The 26,585-nt window shown below is 36.4% G+C and overlaps 2 protein-coding genes across 2 annotated transcripts; both read left to right on the plus strand.

Annotated features, from left to right (window-relative positions):
* Positions 1-206: 206 nt before the first annotated feature.
* Positions 207-743, plus strand: LOC137714348 (uncharacterized). Its single transcript, XM_068453587.2, has 2 exons — positions 207-462; positions 532-743. The coding sequence occupies exons 1-2, from the start codon at positions 207-209 to the stop codon at positions 741-743; spliced, it is 468 nt and encodes a 155-aa protein (XP_068309688.2).
* A 12,746-nt stretch (positions 744-13,489) lies between these two features.
* On the plus strand, positions 13,490-26,463 carry LOC137715174 (GABA transporter 1). The gene is made up of 8 exons (XM_068454413.2): positions 13,490-13,549; positions 13,661-13,790; positions 14,750-14,980; positions 23,952-24,049; positions 24,420-24,606; positions 24,798-24,928; positions 25,307-25,540; positions 25,624-26,463. Exons 2-8 carry the CDS (start codon positions 13,667-13,669, stop codon positions 26,002-26,004), a joined length of 1,386 nt encoding a protein of 461 aa, XP_068310514.1. The 5' UTR covers positions 13,490-13,549; positions 13,661-13,666; the 3' UTR covers positions 26,005-26,463.
* The last annotated feature ends 122 nt before the right edge of the window (positions 26,464-26,585 follow it).

Raw genomic sequence — 26,585 nt, forward strand, 5'->3', positions numbered from 1 at the left:
GGGGGTCCTCATCCAATTCCGAATTGGAAGAAAAATGGGCGCAGATGAGACGAGAAGATGAGGAGTCTAATGAAGAAGATGAAGCATGGCACAACACACAATATGTGGCAGCCATGGCTGTGACCATGGCGTGTCAGCCAACTGACGAACAACCTCAATGAGGTGGCTCTGTTACTGGTTGCTCTTATAAGCCACGAAATAGAGCGATGACGCATGCCAATCTAATAAACAACTATTTCAACCCTAACTCGGTGTACACAGAAGATGATTTCAAACGTCGCTTCCGGATAAGGCGTCATGTATTTGAGCGTTTACTTCATGATGTTCAACAGGTCAATCCATACTTTCAACAGAAGCTGGACAGAGCGGGTCACCCTGGTTTTTCACCTCATCAGAAAGTTATTGTTGCACTACGAATGATGGCCTATGGATTCCCAACTGATTCGATGGATGAAACCTATGGTATGTCTGAGTCTACATGCCTCGATATTTTTGCTGAATTCTGTAACACAGTTGTTTAGCTTTATAAAGAGAAATACCGTCGCGAGTTAAATTATGAAGATCTGGATCGGCTCATTCGCAAAGCTGAAGACCGTGGGTTTCCGAGCATGATAGGGTTATTAGACTGCATGCATTGGAATTGGAAGAACTGTCTCATCGGATGGCAAATAGGCTTTAGTGGAAGGTCGAGAAAGCCAACTATTATGTTAGAGGCGGTTGCCTCGTATGACACATGGATCTAGCATGCTTTCTTTGGAGTCCCTCGATCCCAAAATGACAGTACAGTTATTAGGCGTTCACCCCTTTTCAATAACCTGGCGGAAGGTAAATCACCTCAACTCAACTACTACATCAACGACTGTCAGTATAATATGAGGTATTACTTAGCACATGGCTTCTACCCAAAGTGGGTGACACTTGTCTAAGAAATTCCAAACCCTAAAAATGATGCCAATAAGTGTTTTACCTTACACCAAGAGGCATACCTGAAAGATGTTGAGAGAGCTTTCAGTATTTTACAAGCATGGTGGAAGATCATCAAGGAACCGGCAAGATGGTGGAGTCGATAAAATTTGTACTCTATCATGATGTCTTGCATCATATTACACAACATGATTATGGAGGATGAGCGAGATGAGTATATTGATGGAGAGCTTGATGACGACTAAGAGGATCCAAATAGGTCAAGAATGGCATGTGCAAAAATATATGATGAGCCTAATTTGCCTTTGAATCCAATAACTGATAGTATCTCTTTAAATGAGTACATGAGGCGTTATAGGATGATATGTTCCCATGCCACAACCAAGTACCTACGAGAGGATCTTGTTGCACATCTTTGGGCCAAAAGAAGCATGAAGTAGGTGTTTAAGTTTTATGTTGTTAAATGTTTTTAAAAATGTTGTTTAAGTTTCTTGTTATTAAATAATTTTTTATGTTGTTTAATGTTATTTAATGTTGTTTCATATTGTTTAATGTTGTTTCATGTTACTTAATTTAATTTAATGTTGTTTAATGGCTTAGGAAGTTATAGGAAAAAAAATATCAAATTCAAAAAAAAAATTGTAAAACAAAAAAAACTGTAAAAAAAATCAAAATCAATATCAAAATAAAAAATAACAGCTAGTTGACGTCAGCTAAGTAGCTGTTGCAATTTGAATTCTGGCATGGCCCAGGTCCGGTTGGCTAGCTCATTTGGGCCACTTGGTTGGCCATTTGGCCCTTTTTTGTCCAGTGGGGCCCACGAGCCCCTTGGCTTGGCCCTCGGTTGGAAACAGTTTTCAGGCTATTTTCTGCCCTTTGACCCTCTGGACCTTTCAGTTGGAGATGGCCTAAGGACTTAGTCTCTAGTATTTGTACTGACAACCATGAGTTTTTTTCAATACACATGATCATCATCTCTATTCTCTAATCGAGTGTGTATTCTCTATATTATTGTCTTGCAATTTCATTTTTTTTAGGGAAAGATTCAAGTTGTTCATTCGACTTGAGTATTGTGAGTATACGCTTACAAAAGTCAATAGGTTGTTGTATCCTGGAGGGTAGGGCGTCGTAAACTACTACATCGATGGGTAAAATCTACTTTTAAGGACAGTGACTTACATGTCTCAACCTAATTTTTGTTCATGTTCAAAGAAGCATAAGCCAGTTCGTGCGAACAACTGTCTACCAACGACTAACTCCCACATCCAACGAAGCATTATAATCTCTGCTACACTTATTTTTTGCACATGTTAATGCTTGACCTTCTAACATTTTGTGTCATAAAATATTGCTAGGGCTTATCACCGTCTCACAAAATTTAAACTAATTATATCATATAGACATTTTCTAAAGAAGCATCTAGTGACTCTAGTCCCATCAAGTTTCTAAGAGCAATTGAAATTTTTATAAGAATGCAACTAATAAAAGAAAAACTTCCAGCAAAATAGTAAAAGTGTTTCTGAGCTCCTCTTATCTTCTCGAGCTCAATAAATGCGTGTTGGTAATCATAAAATGGAAGGGCATTATTCACTCACTCCTGAGCGCCACTTATCAGTGGAGGGGCATTATGCTCTCACTCCTGATCTCCACTTAATCAATAAAATTTTTAGTATGCTCAAAACACGATACGTTACGTTAAATGTCATTATATAATTTTATATTATTCTAAAATCTTTTAAATTATATAATAGCATGTAATATACTATTCTAAACAGACACATTGAAAATTTTCTTTCACATATTCCTTGACTCTCACTCTCTCAAACATGACACTAGTAGAAAAACATGTTTGTGCGACGGAGCAAATTTCGTGGCGCAAAGTATGTTTGCGCGACGCAAAACACAAGACTTCACGCAAACGACCTTTGCGCGATGAAGGTTGGCGTCGTGCAATACAACTTTAAGCAAGGTAGGTGCAACTGCATTGCGCAAAGCTATTTTGCACGACGCAATACCTATGTCGTGCAAAGTTTTTTTTTTTTTTTTCGCTTTTGCTTTTCTTTTGGGGTTCTTGCATTGCCTTTTTCTTTTGTGGTATCCACTTGTGTAAATGTTTTAAAATGACGATTGAATTAGTTCATTGTATTCATATAGGTTTAAAGAGTGTAGCTATAAAAAATCATCAAAATTAGAGTTAAAAAAATCGTTAAATCATGATTTTCATTTATAGCTGTCGAAAAGGTTTGTCCCGTTACATAATCTTTGAATGTTTGTTTTTTGCGATTTGTGGCGTATGCGATCTCGAAGCATACACAAACAAGTTTGATGGTTGGATCGTTGAAACTAGTTTCGTACAATGCGTTTCCCATCAAAACAATAGATTCACTAACACTTGGAGTTTATTTATACTTTCAATAAGCATAACATAAGATTTTATGGTATCCAATTGTGTAAACATTTTAAATTGACGATCGAATTAGTTTATTGTATTCATATAGGATCAAGGAGTGTAGCTGTAAAAAATCATCAAAATTGAAGTTACAATAACCGTTAAACTCTGATTTTTCATTTATAACCGTCGAACAGTTTTGTCCGATTACTAGATTTTTAAATGTTTATTTTTTGTGATTTTTGGCATATGCGATCTTTAAGTATATACAAACAAGTTTGACGGTTGGATTATTGAAACTAATTTTGTACAATGCATTTCCCATGAAGTTCAATGGTATATGTATTTACTAAGTAGATTTTAATTTAGTTATTTTGTACTCATAAGCAAAAAGGGCAAAAAAACAAAAAAAAAAAAAAAAAAGACTTTGCACGACACAGGTGTACCTACATTGTGCTAAGTCTTTTATTTATCTATTTTTTTTGCCCTTTTCCTTTTCTTTTGGGGTTCTTGCATTGCCTTTTTCTTTTGTGGTATCCACTTGTGTAAATGTTTTAAATAGACAATCAAATTAGTTCATTGTATTAATATAAGGTTAAAGAGTGTAGCTATAAAAAATCATCAAAATCGGAGTTAAAATAACCGTTAAATCGTGATTTTTCTTTTATAGCCGTCGAAAAGATTTGTCCTGTTACATAATCTTTGAATGTTTATTTTTTCCGATTTTTGGCATATGCGATCTCAAAGCATATACAAACAAGTTTGACGGTTGGATCGTTCAAACTAGTTTCGTACAATGCGTTTCCCATCGAAAGGATAGATTCACTAACACTTGGAATTTATTAATACTTACATCAAGTATAACATAAGATTTTGTGGTATCCACTTGTGTAAATATTTTAAATTGACAATTGAATCAGTTCGTTGTATTCGTATAGGGTTAAAGAGTGTAGTTGTAAAAAATCATCACAATCAGAGTTAAAATAACCGTTAAATCGTGATTTTTCGTTTATAGCCGTCGAAAATGTTTGTCCTATTACTTGATATCTGAATGTTTATTTTTTGTGATTTTTGGCGTATGTGATCTTGAAACATATACAAACAAGTTTGACAGTTGGATCTTTGAAATGAGTTTCGTACAATGCGTTTCCCATCAAGTTTAATGGTGTGTGTGTGTATATATATATTTACTAAGTATATTTTAATTTATTTATTTTGTATTTATAACACTTAAGAAATTGAATGATATATATGTAAAAAAAAATTATTGTGTGTTTTTCTTAGAAAAATATATTATTGTGGGGTTTTTGTAAAAAAAAAAAAAAAAAATTGAATTTGAAAGGAGGAAAGTCACATTTTCAGCAATTCTTATAATAATTTAAAAAAAAAAAACCTTACACGCATTTTAATGTGATCATCGCACAAAACCACTTTGCGCGACGTCAAATTGTATACCTATGTCACGCCAGTTGTGATAATTTTGGCGGTGCAATAGTGAAAAATAGGCGGTTTTTTTCAATTTTCCAATTCTTTCCTGTACACCTCCAAATCTTGAACCCCAAAGCTTTCTTCCCGCAGACCTCTAACTCTTTCTTTCTTCCTTCTCGCTCATCTCTCCCTCTCTCTTTCCCGTGAACCCTAAATCTTGAACCCAGATCACCACGCGAATCTCTCCCTCTCATTCTAAACGACGGGCCACCACGCTCTCCAAGTCGACGCAAATTAAGTCCCCAAATCAAGGTAAGGGTTTCTAATTTTCGATGAGTTTTTGTTATTTAGGGTTTAGGCTCAAATTGCATGTTGATTTCTGAGTACTTTGTCGAAATCTTCAGATAAAATTGGATGTTGGTTTTGGTTTAAGGTCAAATTGCTTTTTTTTGTGATGTGATTCGAGTTGATTGTCTGAAGTGTTTGCAATTTTGTTGATTTGTATGTGTGTTTTGTGTATGAACATGGAGGAAAATGCTAACAATTTATGGGCATATTATTTCTGGGCACTGTTCAATTATTTATGGGCATCCATGTTCAATAGCATCATCCCTTTTGTTCGTTTGGGACCATGACATTAATGCCCTCGTCCATCCACCCTCAGTGTTTTGTAGTTGCATGAGTTGAGCTCCTTGGACTGGTATCAATTTGTTTCCAGGTACAAGAAAAACTTGACAAGATTGGCATATGAACTACATTTTGAATGTGCATCCTGGGTGGGGACTTGTAGAATCTATGATTAACGATTGTGATTTGATTACGATGAGAATATTGAGTAAAATAATTTCATTGTCGATTTCAATAACTGAAGTAGTTAAGAGTATTTATTCTCGATTTTAATGTCCTGTTTGATTATTTTCACTCTAGGACTTAGCTAGGATGATACCCGTTTTTTCTTCACTGTTTTTGTAGGTTCGCAGCAAACTTAAAACTCAAGTGATTAAGAACAATTATTTCTGCATTTAAGACTTTAGGTTTGATTATGTCTTTCCATTGTCGCTTGTATAGAAAAAGATACTCAACATCTAAACTTCTAGTGATGGGATGGTTGGGATGATAGTATGTATTGAAGGTGGGGGTTTCTAGTTTGGACCCTCAACAAATTACAAAGAAAGAAACTCTCCCTATAGATCTGCCATTGGCATCTTCTTGATAATTTACAGACTCCTTTCAGTAAAAAACTAATAATTTCTTAATAAGATGTAAGTTTGTTAAGAATATTGGTGCTTGTCAAGTTGATAAGTAGTAGATAACTACTTATGTTGTTGTCTAGTCACAATCCTAGAGCAAATGACAGAGAAACAAACTGGGAAGTGAGTGAGAGTGTAAACTAACTGAGTGAGTTGGGCACAGTTATTGAATAAGATTACATTAACTTTTCTCTGGTATGTGAGGTCTATGAAAAAATAATTGCATATTTTTTGTAATTGCTTCGTTGAATACGAGGTCATTGCTTGGAAACGAAAACGCCAAAGTAAATTAAAGAAGAAACTTAAACAAGATTAATGATTAATAGTTCAATGGAGCATTTTAGGTACTTCATAGTAAAACCTGTGTAGGAAATGTGGATAAATCGCCCTGAATTATGGAGGACCCAGAGATCTCTGCAATTGTTTGGCTTAAAGAGAATTTCATGAATTTGAATATTAAAATAAAAGTTGTTTTCTAGGAATGATGATTTATGGTTCCTAGTTTGGTATTAGCATTTGTTGTTTGGACATAGGTATGGTTTTTGTGTGTTAGTAGTGTATAATAACCTGAACAAGAAGTATGGGTCTGGCGGCAGTGGTTAATGATGCTATGTTGACAAAATCATTAGTTATTGTGTGAGCACCAACTCTAGTTGAAGAATTTGGATAAAGGAAGTGCTTTTATGTTTCCAAATGTTTGTATGGATCTGTTATTAGAAAGTCATAGTTACAGGGATGAAGAATTTTGAGTTATGTGTGGTTGTTATTTGGTTGACCTCTGAATGGAAGTCCTTTTACGTTTTTAAATGTCCTTTTGTTGAGAAAAAAAAAAACTAGTAAGTGTAGACGGATATCACTGCAGTTATTATTGGAACGTAGATTTCTAAAGGATAAACTAGAAGAGTCTCATTTTTTGAGAAACTAACTTTGACTGCCTCTGTTTGCAAAGGATTATGGATTTGGTTATTTGTTTTGTTTAGTCGTTTCGATTAGTAATTGTTGTGATTAAACACGGCAGAGGTCGATACATTGAAGGAGGAAGTGACAACCTTAAAGGGTCAGCTTGTGATCTAGGAAGAGTAGATGAGGGCCCAGGGCGAGTAAATGAGGGCACATCTGAGGGCCCAGGTGAGGAGATGAGGACCTATGCCGTGATGGTGAGAGACCTTGTACAAGCCATATATATGTCCGGCCTCCAAATCTCGCTACCAGCACCTCATCTTGTTTCACCTTCGACCTCAGAGCCACCTTGCCTTGCCGATACCCAATAGCCAGATGTATTAAACCTAGTTCACTTTTAGTTTTTTCTTTTTTGTTTGGACATCTTGTATGTACATTTTCATATATTTTATAATTAAATACTTTTGCATGGTTAATTAATTATTCTTTAGAATTTAATTACTGTTGTAAATCAACGGTGTGTGCAGTGGAATAAATAAAATAAGACACAAAATTTACGAGATTCTTCTACAGTCAGTGTGATTGGAGTACCTTTTCCTCTTTTCTCTTTGTTCCTCTGTCATGAACTTGTCTCTTTGATGCTGTGTGGAGTTTGTATTTATATAGAAAAAAAGAGTTGTATAAGGCAAGCTTCGGCAAACAATGGAAGGGCCCATTATTTAATTCTTTGAGTAGATGTCCACTGTTCTACAACATTCCCCCTTGGATGGCCATAGGTTTTCGATTGACTCGTTAAAATCTTGATTTGTTTTTGGATGCTCCCTCTGATGAGTATCTCCCCCTGATTTCAAATAATTTAGGCTGATAGTTGATCATTCTGCTTCAGTCTCTTAGCAAGAAGAGTTTCCGAAATAGGTGTTTTACTTGTTAATTTTCCATATGCTTGTTTTTGAACTGGGCTGGAGGGTCTTCTGCTAGACTTCCTCCAAAGATTTGAATTTACTCCTTTTATCTACAGCTGAATTTGATTCAAGGGTGATGGACACTTGATCTTGAATTGGACTTGTGATTTCTTCAAGGGCCTTGGGACTTGTTCTTGAATGAAATGGGACCATAAGTGGCTTCGTGCGACAAGTGATCTTCGGCTTTGTCAGGAATGAATCGACACACGTTTTGTTGTGCTTGTCTCCACATGCTTCAATGTGTCATTTTCACTTGCCTTATCTATTCCCCTTACATAAGTGGTATTTCATATGCAGGTGTGACATCTTCTCTTGCAATATTTGTCCCTTGATGCAGGAGTGGAATGCAACCCTTTCATTTGAATGGTCCTTTAGAACATCACTTCTCAGCGACTTATCATGCTTGGTAGCTTCAGTGTAAATAGGCAACATCATATCAACAGTTGAAAATGAGTACTCGAGGGCAATGAAAGGTAATCAACGAGGCAAAGGTTCCGGGCAATCAGTTCCAGATCGGGGCTTGATTCTATGTGGCAACTGATTGCTCTTTTTCACCTTATCCTGCATATGAGAACAAGGACAAAGGAAAGGATAGGAAGATTGCATGATATGAGATACTCTTGCTATGGGTGTGACTTGTTTGAAGAGGTATTCTTAGAGAGGAAGAAAACTAAGTATTTCGAGATGCAATCTAGGAGATGAGGAAAAGTTGGGTATTCATGCAGGTCTGCCTTGTTATGGAGAACAGACATATATAGAGATTTCCCAATAGCAAGTAGTAGTGTTGTGCCTTTACTCTTGTCAGCAACTGTGATGTAATTAGAACAGTAAGATTTACGTGTTTTCAACTTTATCAGAAATCTTTGACAAAGTTGCACGTGATATCTGAAAAACTGAGATTGCGTATGAGAAATGTTGATGAACTTTGATCCAGGAAATCCAGCTTTTGAAATTCGGAAAGCGGTGCCTTTTCAATCTCCGAACAAGTGGCTTTGTTGCCTCTTCTTTTTATAGAGGCATCAATTGTGCTCAAAATGTTTGCTTGGAAAACTACTGCATGTAGAATTTTCCCCTTTTTGCACTTTTGAGATTTTATCTAACATCATTTTTCCTTCATCATTTCTGAAAATGGCTTGCCCATCTAACCTTTGTTTAGATTTGAGTCTCGGGAGGGATACCGACGAGTCGAGCCAGGAAAATATATGGCGCTCGTCCTTCTCATCTTCTAATGGCCCTCTTACAGTTAGAGACTCTGTGATGAGGAAGAACATAACCGCTACCATGGTAGCTAGGAATCATCTCACTCCAAAGGATAATAGAATCATTTCAAAACGGTCTGATGAATCGGCCGTTCAAGACTTATTAGCTCTCAGTGTTCAGTGTGCTGCCTCTGTTTGCAATATGGGCCTACGCCTACTTGCTCGAACTCCCCAAGTTGAATCGTTGATAACTGAGGTGGTAAGTCTTAAACAAGAGATCAAAGGGCTTAAGCACGAGAATAAAGTGTTACATATGCTTACAAATAATTACTCAACGAGCATGAAAAGAAAGGTTGACCAGCTGCTGGAATCCGAAAGTCGGACTCAAAGTGACAATCAGAGGTTCAAGGCTTTATGCCAATGACACCTATTGCCTTCGTCATTTGGAGTTTTACCAAGTATAGAGGCTTCAAATAATCAACCTCCGGTGCCTCCCTTTTTTGAGGTACTTCCGAGTACTGAGGCATCACCTGAGCAACCTTTGTGAAGGCTCCATCCTGTTTGTTTTAACTCATGTGTATGTACATGTCTGTAATTTCTTTGAGATATCAATCGATAAGCTTTATTTCATTCAATGTATTGTGCTAAATACAATAAAGCATATACTTCACTAAGATGTGGTACTTCTGGACCAAATATAAATTTATCTTTACCTTATCGAAGATAAATGATCATTCTTAGTGTCTAAATCATTTGAGTATTCAACTCATAATCTTCAATCCATATGATTCTTTAATATCATAAACATCATGGATAATATTCGTGTTGGCATATTGTTCGATCTGCAGTTCGAGACAATATTCCTTTCAACACTTTATAATCTTTCTAGACTCTTCAGGAGTCCCAATCTAATGTCATTGACTCTTGCAAGAGATTTTAGCATGTTGCCACAATATCATAGTGATAGTACTCACTAAGGCAATTTATACCATCCATTGGTATTGAGTACATATTTTATGTTTTACCTTTTCAGGGCTTTCTTCAACCAATATGAATCCTTCAAGGATTTTCTACACTTCATGACACATTTTCCTTTGGAATTTATACAGAGCAATTTGTTCCCATGTATTCTTGAGGGATTTACTTATGGAGATATGAAGTGGGTGACGTACAACCTTTCATATATAATTCTCCATTCATATGAATTCCTTTACAACCTTGTGTCATATCATGTAGTGTATTTCACGATATTACAAATGCACCTATGTAACCTTCTAGGTTCAACATCTTTTGGCTATTTGTATTGTATTCAAGTATATAGGTCTATTTTTCCACATTCTTACAAAATTGTAATGGAATTGCCTTTGTCCATTTTGGTCAATAATTTTGTTGATGGAAAAATAACAGAACTCAATATCAACACATCTCATTGATGAATTTAGTAGCTACTTGTAAAAACCAACATTACCATTAGTTATCATCAATCTGTGATCCCATATTCTCATGTGCATGCGCATGCATAAAAGCTTTTCATTGCTTTGGATATCCATTGCCTCTTCAAGGGCATTACACTATCTCTTCTTGGATAGTCATAATTTAGAGAATGTGGATCATAATCTCTTCTTGAGTGTTATAGAACTTGGATTGTAAGCTCCACTTCCGGGAGTTGAGTCATTGGAACTTATATTTCTACCATGCTTCATGCATGAGACACCAACATTCCCATGTCTGCGAATTGTCCTTTCTGGGACGTGTATCCATCCGGCGACTTTCATGCTTCTGGTATGCAATAGTTATGCTTCGGGATGCAATAGTTCAATTATGTCATATTCTTCTTCTTTCGAAAGACTGAACCTTTTGAGTCTAAGGGTCTGCCACACTTCAGGCATGCAACAGATAAATCATTTACTGCCTCATTATATTGTCCAACTGGGCCATCAATTCTTGTAGGCACATTTGAAGCAAGTATACGTGATTTCATCACTTTCGTTGCATCATTAAATGCATCTGACATTTGATTAACACATCATTCAGTTATTCTTACTTCATTTTCATATTGATTGCTTTGTGAATCAATATAAGACAAATTCTGTTTGTTCTTCTGGAACGGTCTTTTCTCATCATTCTTCTGGAATGATATTTTATCATCGTTCTTCTGTAACGATGTTATTTTCTCCTCGTAACGGCGAGAAAATTGTATTATCAAAATGATTGTCCGCAAACCACGTTGTAAACATATCCCCAGTCAAGGGTTCAAAATATTGAATGATAGATGATGAATCAAATCCAACATAAATTCCTAGTCTGTGATGATGCCTCATTTTAGTATATTGTGGCAATGCAATAGGCACATAGATAACACAACCAAAAACTCGTAAATGTGTAATGTTTGGCTTGTGTAGCAGAGCGCAGGTAATCAATTTTATCCGCTTAATAAATACTTCTACTAAACCATTTTGAGTATGGATATAAGGAACTTCTGGTGTGGACTGAGACTTTTCTGGCCTTTATTACTGTTAAGTTGAGGCACTGCGGCACTTCAAACTTACTGTACTCATTAAAGAACTTCATGTCCTGATCTGAGGATCAAGGGACTTCATGCCTAATCTTTTTGTATGATGGAACTTTGGGTCCAATCATTTTTTTATGATGAGGATCAAGAAATTGCAGGTTCTGATCTGATTAAGGAACTTCAGGTCTTGTATATACTCATCATAACAAAAGATAAGTACAATAAATAAATTAAAGCAATAGGCGGTAATTCCAGCCATAGTAAATAAATTGCATTTAAGTAAATAAAGCTTGAGACAAGGGCTTTAATTCAGCCCCATTCACACAAATCAAAACTTAAAGCAGTAAGCGGTAAAACCGTCCATGATAAATAAATTGCTTTAAAGTAAATAGAACTTGTGAAAGGGTTTTACACTCCAATTCACATAAATAACAAGAAGTATCAGACCTCCTTTTATTTATTATTTTTCTTTCTTTTATCAACACTTATTCAAACCTTTTTATTATTACTTTTCTTATTTCTGCAGCATGGTGCCATGCACCAACAGAAGCCTTTATTTGTTTTGTTTATTTATTATTTTGACCAAATGGTGCTGTGGACTATTCAAATTCCTTTATATTTTATTATTATTATTTTTCTTAGGGTGCAGTCAACACCACACATTTCCAAACTTTTTTTTTTTTTCTCACATGTGCCTTACCATTCCATCAATCCCCATTTTCTATTATTTTTCTTCCTTCTTTGTCAATCTCGAAACGCAGGGCCAGTTGTGTTGTTATGGAGGTTGCCCAAATTCAATTCCATCCAAAAGGCTACGAGAGACTGGCGTTGTTCTTGCATGACCCAGGGAATATGGCATTGCTAAGCAAGAACCTCCATACAGAGACATAGATGACAGTGAGGTTGATGGAGGCACAAAAAAGGGAGGCCTGTGTGGAATTAGTCCTGCCATCACCATCGCATATAACTGAGGATTCATGGGAGTCCTCGAGATCCGTTGAAAACAACGAGATCTGGGTTTCTAAGTTTGATGAGATTCTTCTAGATCTCTGGAAACCAATTATCAAGTAAGAGTTTTCTCATCTCGTTTTTATTTTGTGAGATTTTAGCTAACGGAGGTGAGAGGTAGATGGTGCATCACCTGATTTATGGCATTGTGCTTTCCACTGACATGAGAGCTTCTCGTGCTGATAACGTGTTGTAAATCAACGGTGTGTGCAGTGGAATAAATAAAGCAAGATACAAAATTTACGAGGTTCCTCTACAGTCAGTTTGACTGGAGTACGTCCTCGGAGTAGCAGTGGTGCTTTCATTATAATTTAGAATAATAGGAATACAAAATAACTCTCTCTATTTTTTTCTCTCCTCTTCCTCTTTTCTCTCTCTTCCTCTGTCGTGAACTTGTCCCTTTGATGTTGTGTGGAGTTTGTATTTATATAGAAAATAGAAGTTGTATGAGCCAAGCTTCGGCAAACAGTGTAAGGGCTCATTATTTAATTCTTTGAGTGAACATCCACTGTTCTACAACAATTACAATATTTATCTAAAATTAAAAAAAAAAAATTATTTTTGATCAAAACAAAAAAAAAGGGTTTGCATGACTCATGCCTACGTCGCGCAAAGCCACTAAGGCACTTTGCACGACACACGGCCTGCGTCGTGCAAACCCTATTTTCACTGTCTTGGCGCGACGGTTAGCACGTGACGAAGGTTGCGTTACGCAAACCCTTAAGCAATGATTTTTCACTTTGCGCAACGAAAGTCCCTACGTTGCGCAAGGTTTTTTTCTACGATTAGCTCCCAAGAGGGGTTTGACCATTAAGTAGAGACGTAGCCACGTTGACAACGCTACAGACCTTTTATATCACATGTTTTTTTTTTCTCTCTATTATATTAGAAAGAAAAACAATAATATATAGTGACGAGACGACGGAGGAAAGTTGCGCATCATCGAAGGGACCGCTTTGACTGTATGCGCTACGCAGGTCGGCTATATATTATGTACACACGCAGATATATAACCCCAAGTCTCTTCAAGATCTGATCCCATCCCACTTCTTTTGTTGCTCTTGGTTTTGTTTTCTGTTTTTCGGAAGAGAGAGATGGGGACGCTGCCACCAACATCGGTAGTAGTAGATGATGCAAAAGTTGGCCGCGAAGAAGATGATCATGATCACGAACAGAAGCAACTCGATGCCGGTGCTCGTTTTGTTCTCAAATCCAAAGGTGCACAAATAAGCTACTTTGTTAATTCTTCATATCATATTATAAGATACAGAATATTACGGTTGTATGAATTCATATTAGGAAGAGAAACTATTGTCTAATGATTTAAATGATTATGAGCCTCTTCTTTTTATTTACGTATTGAGTTCAACAATTCGTATACGTAATCTTATGTTGTTCAATATATATAATGATGTACACATATTAAGTTCAAATAATATCATGTATAAAGAGGCGTGTCAAAAATATAAATCTTAGACCTAAAAAAAAAACCTTGGCTAAATAATTTCAGCTCTCTCAACCATAACTGGTAATTCGATTAAAAAAAATTAGATTTAGAATGGAAGCTTATTTTCTGTTTGTTTATCATTATTGTGATGATCTCTTCCACCGTGGTCATTATCATCATCATCACATTGATTGGCGCCTTTGATTTTTTTTTCTCCACCTTTTTGCTCTCTCTCTCTCTCTCTCTCTCTCATAATTCATACGGCTCAAAATTCTGGTTGTTACTGTTTCTCACACCACTGTACATGTTGAGTTGTTGACCATACGTACCACTTAATTTGCGTTGTGCATACATATGTGCTCGAGTATAACATCTTGTTTTATAAGATTTTTAGCCGTCTAGATTTTTATTTATGTTAGGGATACGATATATATTGGTGCAACTGCTAAGAACAAAACAACAACAAAAAAGGGTAACAATCGCAAAGTAAGTGTGATTGTTTCAGGCGTACTTATTGCTAAAAGTATTAATACTTTTGTTACTGTTATCATGCTTTTAGCAATAACTAATCTAGAAATAGTCTCGCTTGCTCCATGTCTATTTGTAGTCTTTTTATTTGTGTTGAAATTTTCTAGTATCATTTTTCATAAATAGCTTCAAATAATATTGTTATATAAAATGGGGGAAAGAAGTAAAAAGAATATTTGAATTAGTAATATTGTTAATGTAGGATCATGGGTGCACTGCGGTTATCACTTGACAACATCGATTGTTGCTCCGGCACTCCTGAGTTTGCCGTACGCTTTCACCTTCCTCGGATGGGAGGCCGGAATTTTGTGTTTAGTCATCGGAGCATTAGTTACTTTCTATTCGTACAATTTAATCTCTTTGGTTCTTGAACACTATGCTCAATTGGGTCATCGCCATCTACGATTCAGAGACATGGCTCATGACATTTTAGGTACGTACGAATTTGAAGACCCTTTTTTGGCCTCTCATTTCTTAATTATGTTCACCTGTCGTTAATAAGTTTTTAATGTTATTACTAGCAATAACACTATCAGTACATGACAATCCACTACTTGCAGTAGAGTTAAAGTGTTGTTATATTTATAAGTTTACTTGACATGTAGATATGGTGTTGCAAAAGTCTTAAGGTCAACATTTACAGTTTAGGGTTCTGTTTGGGCCTGAAATACCAGTAAGCTTAAGTGAGATCGTGGGAAGATTAAGCTTAAGTGAGGCTCAATAAAGTCCTCAGTGAATTAAAATTGCCAATGATAAGGATGGCTCATATGAGGTCCAAATTATTCTAAAAGTCATAATTCATTCTTGATCAGATAGTGATGAATTAAGTGCACAAAGGGGTTAGGTTCAGAATTCTGGTTCAAATCAAAGATGTTAGGACTGGATAAAGATGAGTTTTGACTAAGGAAGTGATTATAGTGATAAAGAGAGAATATTCAAGTAAACACAATCCTATATGGACTCTGCCTAGGCGACTTATTTATCATGAAGTTCATCTCTATAAATATAAGAGGTTCTACAATATGAAAGCCTTCAACTCAACAAAAAACTCAAACACTCTATGTGAAACCCTTCTCACATCTTAAGAAAAAAACTAACAATCTTAACCCTTCCCTCAACACATCTTCAATTTGAATAAGTAAACAACAATGGAGTAGTATGATCAAATAGCTTAGGAGCATAGTTTGGACAAGTAAATAGCACCGCTTCTAAGTTGGTTGGTTATCTATCCAAGTCTTAGTAGATGAAGACTTCTTAATTCTTTTGCCCGAAGAAGTCGTTTCACTAACCTCCCAGCAAAGTAAAGTGTTCTATGATTGGTTACTCTCATCTCCCTTTAGTACCTTTGCCCTTAAAACCTCGGGTGCACCTGTACTTTCACGAGTAAAGTTAAGTCAACAAAACCTGGTGCAGTAGATCCTAAACTTCGCTGATAATTTCTTCAATTTCTAGAATCCAAGGCTGAGACACGTTCCTTCCTCTGCCGTAGTTGCTCAAATGTAGAAGTCGCAACGCATCCAATACCACCACCACCACACCTATTCTACTTGTTTGGCTGAACTCAGTCTTAAGTTGGCACGCCCACATTTATCAGAAGAACACAGTTAACTCATAGTTACTCAGTTACACACCACGTAGACTTTGTAATTTTTAAAGTTATTCAAAGTTTAAATTTTAATAAGGGAACTTTAACGAAAAGCTCTAGGTACTATTTACTTTAACGAAAAACTACATTTTTACACTAGAAAGTCAATCCTCTAGGCTATAAATTGAGCAGTTCGAGTAGACATATAGCTGCCATGTAGTCTATCGCCTACCCACATTGCCTACTAGTTTATTATTGCATATCATGGGTGCCCTATCCTACATATATTTGCACTAATCTTAGCTTCACACGGGTTTTTGACTAGTTGTAGCCCAAGCTAGTGGTCTCTTTCCTCCCACTAGAGGCATATGAATATGATTGATGAGTAATAAATATTGATATCAAAATAAAACATATGATATTAATACATATAGCAACTTTAGTAAGTGGTAGATTATCATGATTGTTAAGGTCTTTTTTCTTCAACTTGTTGCATTTTGGCTTGAACCCATCCCTTTTTTTTCTCAGTGGAGAATAATGTAAAATATTGTTTGTTCTTAAAGAAATATAGAGAGCAATTGTAAGTGTAGAATCTGTAGATGCATCAATGACAATAATGTACACAACCAGCACCAGATTTAGTTAACCAGTGTCAAAAATGTGTTAGGAAACCTCTTAGTATTATGGTTTAGTACTATTCTTCTTCACTTGTAAGTGAGAAGTCATAGGTTTGATTTTAGTCAAAGGTGAAGTTGAACCACATCGTTATGGTGGATCCAATGTGAGGCTTAGTCCATTCTCTCACCCCCTTAATGTAGATACTATCGTTTATCCCAAAAAAACAAAAAAAGTGCTGATTTTTACACTCTCTTTTTTATTTATAGTCATTAGATTAAATAAGTCAAGTGAAATCCAAGGTTATAAATAAATATTTTATAGAGGCTTGTTATAAATAGGTAAAAGTTAGAGAGATAACCTTTACTAATGACAAGAGCGAAGCAGGTGTAAAATATCACACTGTAACTATAACACCAAGGGATGACAAATAAAAGAGGGAGGAATAGATACTGATGTTATTGATCTTTCCTTTTTCCTCTGTGTATTTTGATAGCAGTCAGAGCGCTCTATTTATAGTGCAACTCCAAATGTATTAATTACACCCTTTGAAAAATATGATCTCCTTCATTTCCAAAGTCTACATTACTATGTGTGGGTATTGAAAAATTTGTGTGGGCATTCATTAATCTGCCAATATTTTCAACATTGCCAATGCTTTCAATATTGCCAATGTTTTCAACACTCCCCCTTGGATGCCCACATATCAACATTAGTTGCCTTGTTAAAATCTTGCTTGGAAAAATCCAGTGGGAAAAAACCATAGCGAAGGAAAAAGAGTACAACTTTATCTGGATAGTATGCTTATGTTGCCTTGTTAAAACCTTGATAGGAAAAACTCAGTGGGAAAAATCCTAATCGAAGTAAAAAGAGTACAACATGCATGTATCATGGATGCTCCCCCTGATATTTATCTACCCCTGATTCCGCATTCTCCAAATTTATCTGATTGGTACGTCGACGTAATCCGATACTTTGCACTAACTTCTGAAACATGCATTTTGGTAGAGATTTGGTTAACAAGTCTGCCAGATTTTCATTGGAACGGATTTGTCTGACTTTAATAACTTTAGCCTTTTGAAGCTCATGTGCACTGAAAAACTTTGGAGATATGTGTTTAGTCTTGTCACCCTTGATAAATCCTTCTTTCATTTGGGCAACATAGGCTGCATTGTCTTCATAGATGACAGTTGGAGTGTCTGTCTTTGAAGGTAGACCATATGAATTCCGAGTATGATGGATCATTGATCTTAACCAAGAACATTCACGACTTTCTTCATGTAAAACAAGTATTTCTGAATGATTTGAAGATGTAGCAACTAATGTTTGCTTTGTTGAGCGCCATGAGATTGTTGTATCTCCATTCTTGAACACATATCCGGTTTGTGAGCCGGTTTTATACGGATCAGAAAGAAAACTAGCATCTGCATATCCAACAATGACTTAGTCATTTGTGGATTTCTTTGAGTAGAAAAGACCCATGTCTGTTGTCTCACGAAGGTATCGCAATACATCTTTGACTCCCTTCCAATGATGAATTGTTGAAGCAGAGTTATACCTTACTAACAGGTTGATTGAAAAGGCTATATCTGGTCTAGTACATTGTGCTAAATTGCACTCAAATATGGTACTTCTGGACCAAGGACCAGTTCATCATCTTCTTCTGGACATAATAAATCTTTCTTAATATCTAGAGAATGAACGACCGTTGGCGTGCTGAGTGGATAAGCCTTGTCCATGCCAAATTGCTTCAAGATTTTTTCAATATAAGTTGATTGGTGAACCAAAATTCCACTAGCACAATGCTCAATCTACAAGCCGAGACAAAATTTTGTTTTTCTAAGGTCTTTCATTTCAAATTCGTTTTTCAGATATTCAGCAATTTTATTGAGCTCTTCAGGTTTTCCAACTAGGTTCATATCATCGACATATACTGCCACTATAGCAAATCCAGAGTTGGATTTCTTAACACACAAGGGCAAATGACATTGTTGGTATACCCTTCTTTGATTTAATACTCACTGAGATGATTATACCACATCGTCCAGATTGTTTCAGCCCATACAATGATCTCTTTAATTTGATTGACAGCATACGTTGTGGTTTGTTAGTTGTTTTAGGCAACTTAAGTCATTTTGGAACTTTCATATATATGTCAGTATCTAATTCTCCATATAGATACGCGGTGATGACATCCATAAGTTGCATGTTAAGTTTTTCTGAAACCACTAAACTTATTAAGTAACGGAACATAATTGCATCCATTACAAGAGAGTACGTCTCCTCATAATCAATTACAAGTCTTTGCGAAAAACCTTGTGCAACGAGTCGTGCTTTATATCTTGCAATCTCGTTTTTCTCATTACGTTTCCTTGTGAATACCCATTTGTAACCCATGGGGTTAACACTAGGTGGGGTTTGGACTACTGGTCCAAAAACATTTCGCCTTTCGAAGGAATTTAATTCTGCCTGGATTGCATCTTTCCACTTAGGCCAATCTTGTCTCTGTTTGCATTCATCAACAGAGCAGGGCTCCAGATCATCACTTAGTATGATTTCATTGGCTACTGTGAATGCGAATATGTCATCGATAATTATTTCATTTCGATCCCACAATTCTTTATAACAAGCATAATTTATGGAGATTTCTTTGCTTTTATGTACTTCTGTTTCTTCGGGTACATGTGTCTCATCAAGGACATTTTCTTTTTCTGAAAGTACAAAATCATGAATTGTGGATTTGTCATTCATTTTCTCTTCTTGAATGATTTCATTTGGATTCAGTTGTGCCCCTATCTTTCTCTTTCGATGGGTTGAATCTTTTGAACCTGGAGGTCTACCATGATTCAGGCGTGCACCAGATGAATCATTCACTGCCACTTTATTTTGTCCAACAGGGACATCAATTCTTATAGGTGCATTTACAGCTGGTATATGTGATTTTGTCACTTTCATAGCATCATTAAATGCATCTGGCATTTGATTGGCAATACTTTGAAGATGAACAATCCTTTTTACTTCATTTTCACATTGAATGCTTCGAGGATCAAAATGAGATAAGGTGGGAATAACCCATGTCAGCTTTTGCCATTTTTCTGGAATGGTCTTTTCTCCCCCCTAACGATGGGAATACTGTCTCATCAAAGTGACAATCAGCAAAATGAACTGTAAACATATCACCTGTCAAGGGTTCCAAATATCTAATGATAGATGGTGAATCAAAACCCATATAAATTCCTAATCGGCCCTGAGGTCCCATTTTAGTGCGTTGTGGTGGTGAAATAGGTACATAAACAGCACAATCAAAAACTCGAAATGTGAAATGTTTGGCTGATGTCCAAACACAAGTTGTACTAAGGAGTATTGGTGGTTGGCTATATGTCTTAATTGAACTAATGATGCAGCATGTAAGATGGCATGTCCCCATATAAAGGCTGGTAATTTTTTTTTCATAAGCAGAGTGTAGGCTATTAACTGAGCCCGCTTGATCAATGCTTCTGCTAAACCATTTTGAGTATGGACATGAAGAGCAGAGTGTTCAACATCAATGCCCAATGTCATGCAGTGATCATCAAAGGTTTGAGACGTAAATTCACCAGCGTTATCAAGTCGGATTGACTTAATGGGGTAATCTAGGAACTGTGCTCACAACTTAATTATCTAAACAAGAAGTCTCGCAAAAGCTACATTCTGAGTAGACAAAAGACAAACATGTGACCATCAGGTAGATGCATCAACCAAAACCATAAAATATCGGAATGGTCCACAAGATGGTTGAATAGGCCCACAAATATCCCCTTGAATTCTTTGCAGAAATGATGGGGATTCAGCATCAACCTTTAATTGTGATGGTCTAATTATGAACTTCCCTTGAGAACAAGCCTTGCAAGGGTTATCATTTGAGATAGCATGTGTTTGCTCAATAATGGGTGTCCATTATAGTTGGTAATGATTCTATGCATCATGGTAGATCCTGGGTGACCCATACGGTTATGCCAAAGCATGTAAACTTTTGAATCAATGAACTTATGGTTCATAATAGTATGTGATTCAATTTCTTTATGTATGTATAATACAATCCACTCATTAAACCATGCAACTTCTCCAATATACACTTCATTGGAGGTAATGCCTAGATACTCCACATTTTCTGCACTTTTCGTTTCAATGTTGTATCCATTTAAACGTATGTATTTAAAACTCAACAAATTTCGAGTAGTGTACAATGCATTTTGTATGTTCCATTTGGTAACATAATCTGGGCTTTCTTTGAACCTTCAATTACATCCGAAGAGCCTGATGTTGTTGTTACCCTTACTTTTGTAAACATCAATCTTGAGAAATACTCTTGATCTCGAAGTATTGTATGCGTGGTTACGCAGTCTACAAGACAAATATCTCCACCATTTCTCATGTTTTGAGAATGACCATAGTTTTTATCCATGCTCTCTGAGTAAGGGAATCATAGTTAAAAGCAAGTTATAACAAGAAATTTAAACACCACTTTTATTGAATTTGAAATGCTAGTTTTGAACTACATGTTCAGTACATCAAACATAAACGATTTAGTCGGACCGGTATACTTCATTCCCTCTTTCCACAATAAAATCTGAGACATCTAGGTAGGTTGTGTTCAAATGCCTTGATAAATCACACACTGGATCAGGTATATCTATTGGTTTAGCCTGGTTGAGAAAATTGGTCTTAACACCCTTTTCCTTGATGGAGGCTTGATATAGATCTACCAAATATTTTGGGGTACGACAAGTACGCGCCCAGTGCCTATTGCCACCACACCTATGGCAAGCTCCTTTAGAGTTTTTGGGAGCATTGTTCATATTAGCTTTGCCTTTGTGGCGATTCACATTTTTAAAGCTCGGGCCTGAATTATGCCTTGGAACCTGGTTGTGAAACTGGACACCATGATTTTTGCCTTTCTCGTTCTACCGTCCTTACTTGTGGCCACGTCCGCGTTTGTGATTATTGCCACCAGAGGATGTGGCGTTCACTTTGAGAGAATCAGCAAATCCAGTAGGTCAGGACTGATAATTCTTCATCAGGAGCTTATTGTTTTGTTCAGCAACCAGGAGCACAGATATCAAATGGTTGTATTCAGTGAAACCTTACTCTCTATACTGCTGCTGCAAGAGCACGTTTGAGGCATGAAAGGTGCTGAAAGTCTTTTCCAGCATATCTTCCTCAGTGATGGTTTCCCCACAGAGTTTCATCTGAGAGCTAATTCTGACCATCGCAGAATTGTACTCAGCCACTAACTTGAAATTTTGGATCCTTAGATGAGTCCACTCATAACGAGCTTTTGGAAGAATCACCGTTTTCTGGTGATTGTATCTGTTTCCCAATGCCTTCTAGAGTGCTAACGGATCTTCAACCATTAGGTACTCATTTTTTTAGTCCTTCATCAAGGTGGTGAGGGATAAAGATCATGGCCTTCTCCCGATCTTGAGAAGATGCAATGTTCCCTTCCTTGATTGTTTCTCCAAGATTCCCTGCCTCCAAATGGATCTTGGTATCCATTACCCAGGTAAGGTAGTTATTCCCAGTAAAATCAAGCTATGCCAAGTTCGCCATTTTCTTTTTTGAAAGAAAACTGAGATGTGCAAGAACCTGAAATAATATGTATTATGGAGCTATTTAGTGTTGGAACTTCTAGTTCTTACAAATTTTTCATTTTGATCTTCAGGCCAAAATGATAAGCACTCGAAACTTCAGGCTCGAGATTTACAAGATGAATGAGGAGGGCGATTGTATTGCATCATTCTTGTTGAAATAACATAACATAGGATGGGCGATTATTCCGCACCACTCAAGTAGTAGGAAAATTTAAATATGCAGAATAGGGTGGGCGATTATACCGCTCCATCTAAAATTGCAATAAAATTAGATTTGCAGTCCAAGATAGGCGATGATATCACACTATCTTGGATTGCAGTAAGAATAAATTTGCAGTTCAAGATGGGCGATTGTATCGCACCATCTTGGATTGCAGTAAAATTAACATAAATAAACACTGGGTTAGTAATCAAGATCTACACCAAACAAGAAATCAAAGATATATGTAACTGTTAGGTTGAGAACTAAAAGCAGGCATGGTGCAAATAGTTATTCATGAGGGTATGTCCAGCAGTTGAGATAGATGAAAAAGATGAACAGTAAAATCGTTAGAGGAAACTTTTTTTTTCTTTCTTTTGTTCGACGAAGAGAAATGAGAAAATTGTTAGATTTTAGAGAGTCGTGCTGATAACGTGTTATAAATAGGTAAAAGTTAGAGAGATAACCTTTACTAATGACAGGAGCGAAGCAGGTGTAAAATATCACACTGTAACTATAACACCAAGGGATGACAAATAAAAGATGGAGGAATAGATACTGATGTTATTGATCTTTCCTTTTTTCTCTGTGTATTTTGATAGCAGTCGGAGCACACTATTTATAAAGCAACTCCAAACGTATTTATTACACCCTTTGAAAAATATGATCTCCTTCATTTCCAAAGTCTACATTACTATGTGTGGGTATTGAAAAATTTGTTTCGGCATTCATTAATCTACCAACATTTTCAACATTGCCAATATTTTTAATACTACCAATGTTTTCAACAAGGCTCTATTTATTTAACGTGTATTAGAGGCTCTATTTATTTAACGTGTATTAGAGGCATTTTCCTCTCCTCATGTGGGATGTGGCTTGCCTGCCATTAACTTTGAAATGGGCCAAATGGCCCTTGTCAATTTTTATTTACCAAAAGAAAATGGGTTTGCCCATATTGAAAAGAAGATTTAGCAAGAAAACAGGTTGAATAATATTGATATATTGATGACCAATTAACTTTTGATGAAGTCACATTTTTCTTTTTAATGTCGGAAGATGTGTCCGGGTTGATTGTTTGACATTCATACCTACTCTATCCAAAAATATAATCACCAAAACTTAATTTTAGCATGATAAAAAAGTACCGCAATGAATCAATGATCATATTCATTCCTGTGTTAAGTGGTATGTGATACTCAAAATCCATTATGATCGATTCTAAAAAATCTCACCTGTAAAATATGAAAATAAATATCATTAGACAGTAATAGAAAGTAATTAGGATGATCAGTGTTTAAAATGTATACTTTCACATATTATAACTAGAAAAAAAAACTTATGCCAATATGTCATTGTTACAAATCGAATCTTACAGGTCCGAGATGGAGTCGTTATTTTGTCGGACCAATTCAATTCCTAGTATGCTATGGCGCTGTTGTGGCCTGTACTCTTTTGGGAGGACAATGCATGAAGGTAATCTGATTAATTTTTTTATCACCTTCTTTATTATTTTTTTTATTGTTTCGGCATGTTGATATTATGCACATTAAAAGGAGGCGAATTAACGATATGTCACACAATGAGCGAGTCATAATAAATTGATATCAAACTTGCAGTCGACAAGATTTGAATCTAAGATCTTGTACGTACAAGTAGAGAGAGATACCACTAGACTCTAATAGGAAGTGACACTGCTTTTTTGTTTCTTAACGAAGAAATTTTCAACTCACTCTTTCACTGGGTAATAGACTTTTTTTAAGGCTTCCACTCATCTATATTATGATTCTTCTCAGCTGGCAACTTTGTTTTTGTTTGAAAACTTTCATGTTTTATAATTATGCAGGCAGTTTACTTGCTGACCAACGCAAATGGGACTATGAAGCTATACGAGTTTGTGATCATATTTGGGTGCTTAATGCTGCTTTTGGCTCAAATCCCATCTTTTCACTCTCTCAGGCACATCAACTTGGTGTCTGTCTTTCTTTGCCTAGCATATAGTGCTTGTACCACTGCTGCCTGCATCTACATTGGTAATGTCTTTGCTACATTGCCAAACAGGACATACAGTCACTAAAATCAAGTTCATTGCCTTGTGGGTTATTTGGGCATAGTTAAGTTGACTAAAGAACTATGTTTCCCATAGGTGCTCGAATTCATATCACTCTTTCCATAATTTAGAATAGATGAAAACTTACATGAATGAATATAATTTTTTTTTCAGGAAGTTCTTCCAAGGGGCCGCATAAGAACTATTCCTTGAATGGCAACAGTCAAAGTCGAGTTTTTGGGGTCTTTAATGCTAATGCCATCATTGCTACAACATTTGGCAACGGTATCATTCCAGAAATTCAGGTTCAAAATATTCCAATTGTCCTTACTTCCCTCTCATATTCTTAGGAATTAGTTCCAAACATGTTTGGAAGTGCTACTTGCAACAAAGTGTTTTTATTAGGAGGTGATTTGTTAGAAGCACATAAGTTATTTTATTAAAAACTCGAGTGCTTCTTACATATTTACCTGAAATCATTACATAGAAAAGCGTTATCAGATCCTTGTACAAGAAGCACCCAAAGTCCAACCGAAAAATAATTTTTCATATTTCAGCCAATAACAGCCAAAAGTGCTTTTGGAATGATCAAAACTACTCACAAACACACCCTAGTAGGCTCAAACATGTTACTTTATTTTTTGGATTTTCGGAACTAATAATTGTAAAATTTTTGGTAATAGGCAACAATAGCACCACCAGTGAAGGGAAAGATGTTCAAGGGACTCTGTGTTTGTTATGCAGTTGTGACGATGACTTTCTTCAGTGTTACCATCTCTGGCTATTGGGCATTTGGGAACCAATCTGAAGGACTCATCCTTAACAACTTCTTGGATGATGGCAAACCTTTGGTGCCCAAGTGGTTCATCTTCATGATCAACCTTTTCATCATAATCCAACTATCAGCGGTTGGTGTGGTAAGAAATTAATCGAACACCACCACCCGAAATCTCTTCTTCAAACATGGAGCAAAACACTAATCCACTTGCTTGGTTTGCAGGTTTATCTCCAGCCCACAAATGAAGTTCTTGAGCGAGCATTTGCAGATCCAACTAGCAAAGAGTTCTCTGCGCGCAATGTGATCCCTCGGGCAGTATCTCGCTCGATGTCTGTCATCTTAGCAACCATTATAGCAGCAATGATTCCATTTTTCGGGGACATCAATGCGGTTATTGGGGCTTTTGGTTTCATCCCCCTTGACTTTGTCTTGCCTGTTGTGCTCTATAACTTGACCTTCAAGCCATCTAAAAGAAGCCCCATTTTCGTGTTAAACACCACTATTGCAGTGGTTTTCTCAATCTTGGGGGTTTTAGCTGCAATTGCTGCTGTAAGACAAATAAGCCTCGATGCCAAAACTTATCGGTTGTTTGCTAATGTATGAACACCATTAAGCAAATATTGCTTGCTTTCGCTCAAGTGGTATAGACAAGTTGGATGAAGTGTAGATCCTAGGTTGGATTTCCCTTGTAACTAAAGTATTTGATCGCTGTTCCAGTGTGCATAATGTTATGTATATGCTATTTGCAGCGATTCTTATTTTTACTTGCAACAGTAGATGCAAGTAATAAGCTAATGAGTAAATAAGAAGTCCTTTAATGTTAATTGTGTATGCACTTAGTCTTCAAAATGACAAGTGTAAGGCTCAAATGTGTAAGGCTAAATTAGCCATGTGTAGTGATCCTAAAAGTTAGCTAGATGCGTGTCTGAGATCAAATGTGTTGTTTTTGGATCCAGCTAAGGCAAAACGGTTGTAAAAAGAGTGCATGTGTGCGTGCTCATTTAAAGTAGTAGAAAATATATTTTCTCTCGGCAACTTCTACAGGGAAGAAGAACTTTCGCATTCCTCAATCCTTTTTTTCTTATTGTTATCCTCCATTACTTAGTGAAAATACTTCACACTTACATGGCCTCAGAGCCAGGTTGGATCAATTGAGTCTGGGTGTGAATCTGTGAGGTCACTGA

Source organism: Pyrus communis, chromosome 3, assembly GCF_041283825.1.
Source record: "Pyrus communis isolate YQ-2024b chromosome 3, ASM4128382v1, whole genome shotgun sequence".
In the NCBI taxonomy this organism is placed as follows: Eukaryota; Viridiplantae; Streptophyta; class Magnoliopsida; order Rosales; family Rosaceae; genus Pyrus; species Pyrus communis.

Coding starts and splice junctions, on each gene's coding strand:
- LOC137715174 (XM_068454413.2), top strand. CDS start 13,667: ATGGGGACGCTGCCACCAACATCGGTAGTAGTAGATGATGCAAAAGTT. Junction 14,981..23,951: donor CATGGCTCATGACATTTTAG/GTACGTACGAAT, acceptor CGAATCTTACAG/GTCCGAGATGGAGTCGTTAT. Junction 24,929..25,306: donor GTATCATTCCAGAAATTCAG/GTTCAAAATATT, acceptor TTTTGGTAATAG/GCAACAATAGCACCACCAGT.
- LOC137714348 (XM_068453587.2), top strand. CDS start 207: ATGACGCATGCCAATCTAATAAACAACTATTTCAACCCTAACTCGGTG. Junction 463..531: donor TTCGATGGATGAAACCTATG/GTATGTCTGAGT, acceptor AGCTTTATAAAG/AGAAATACCGTCGCGAGTTA.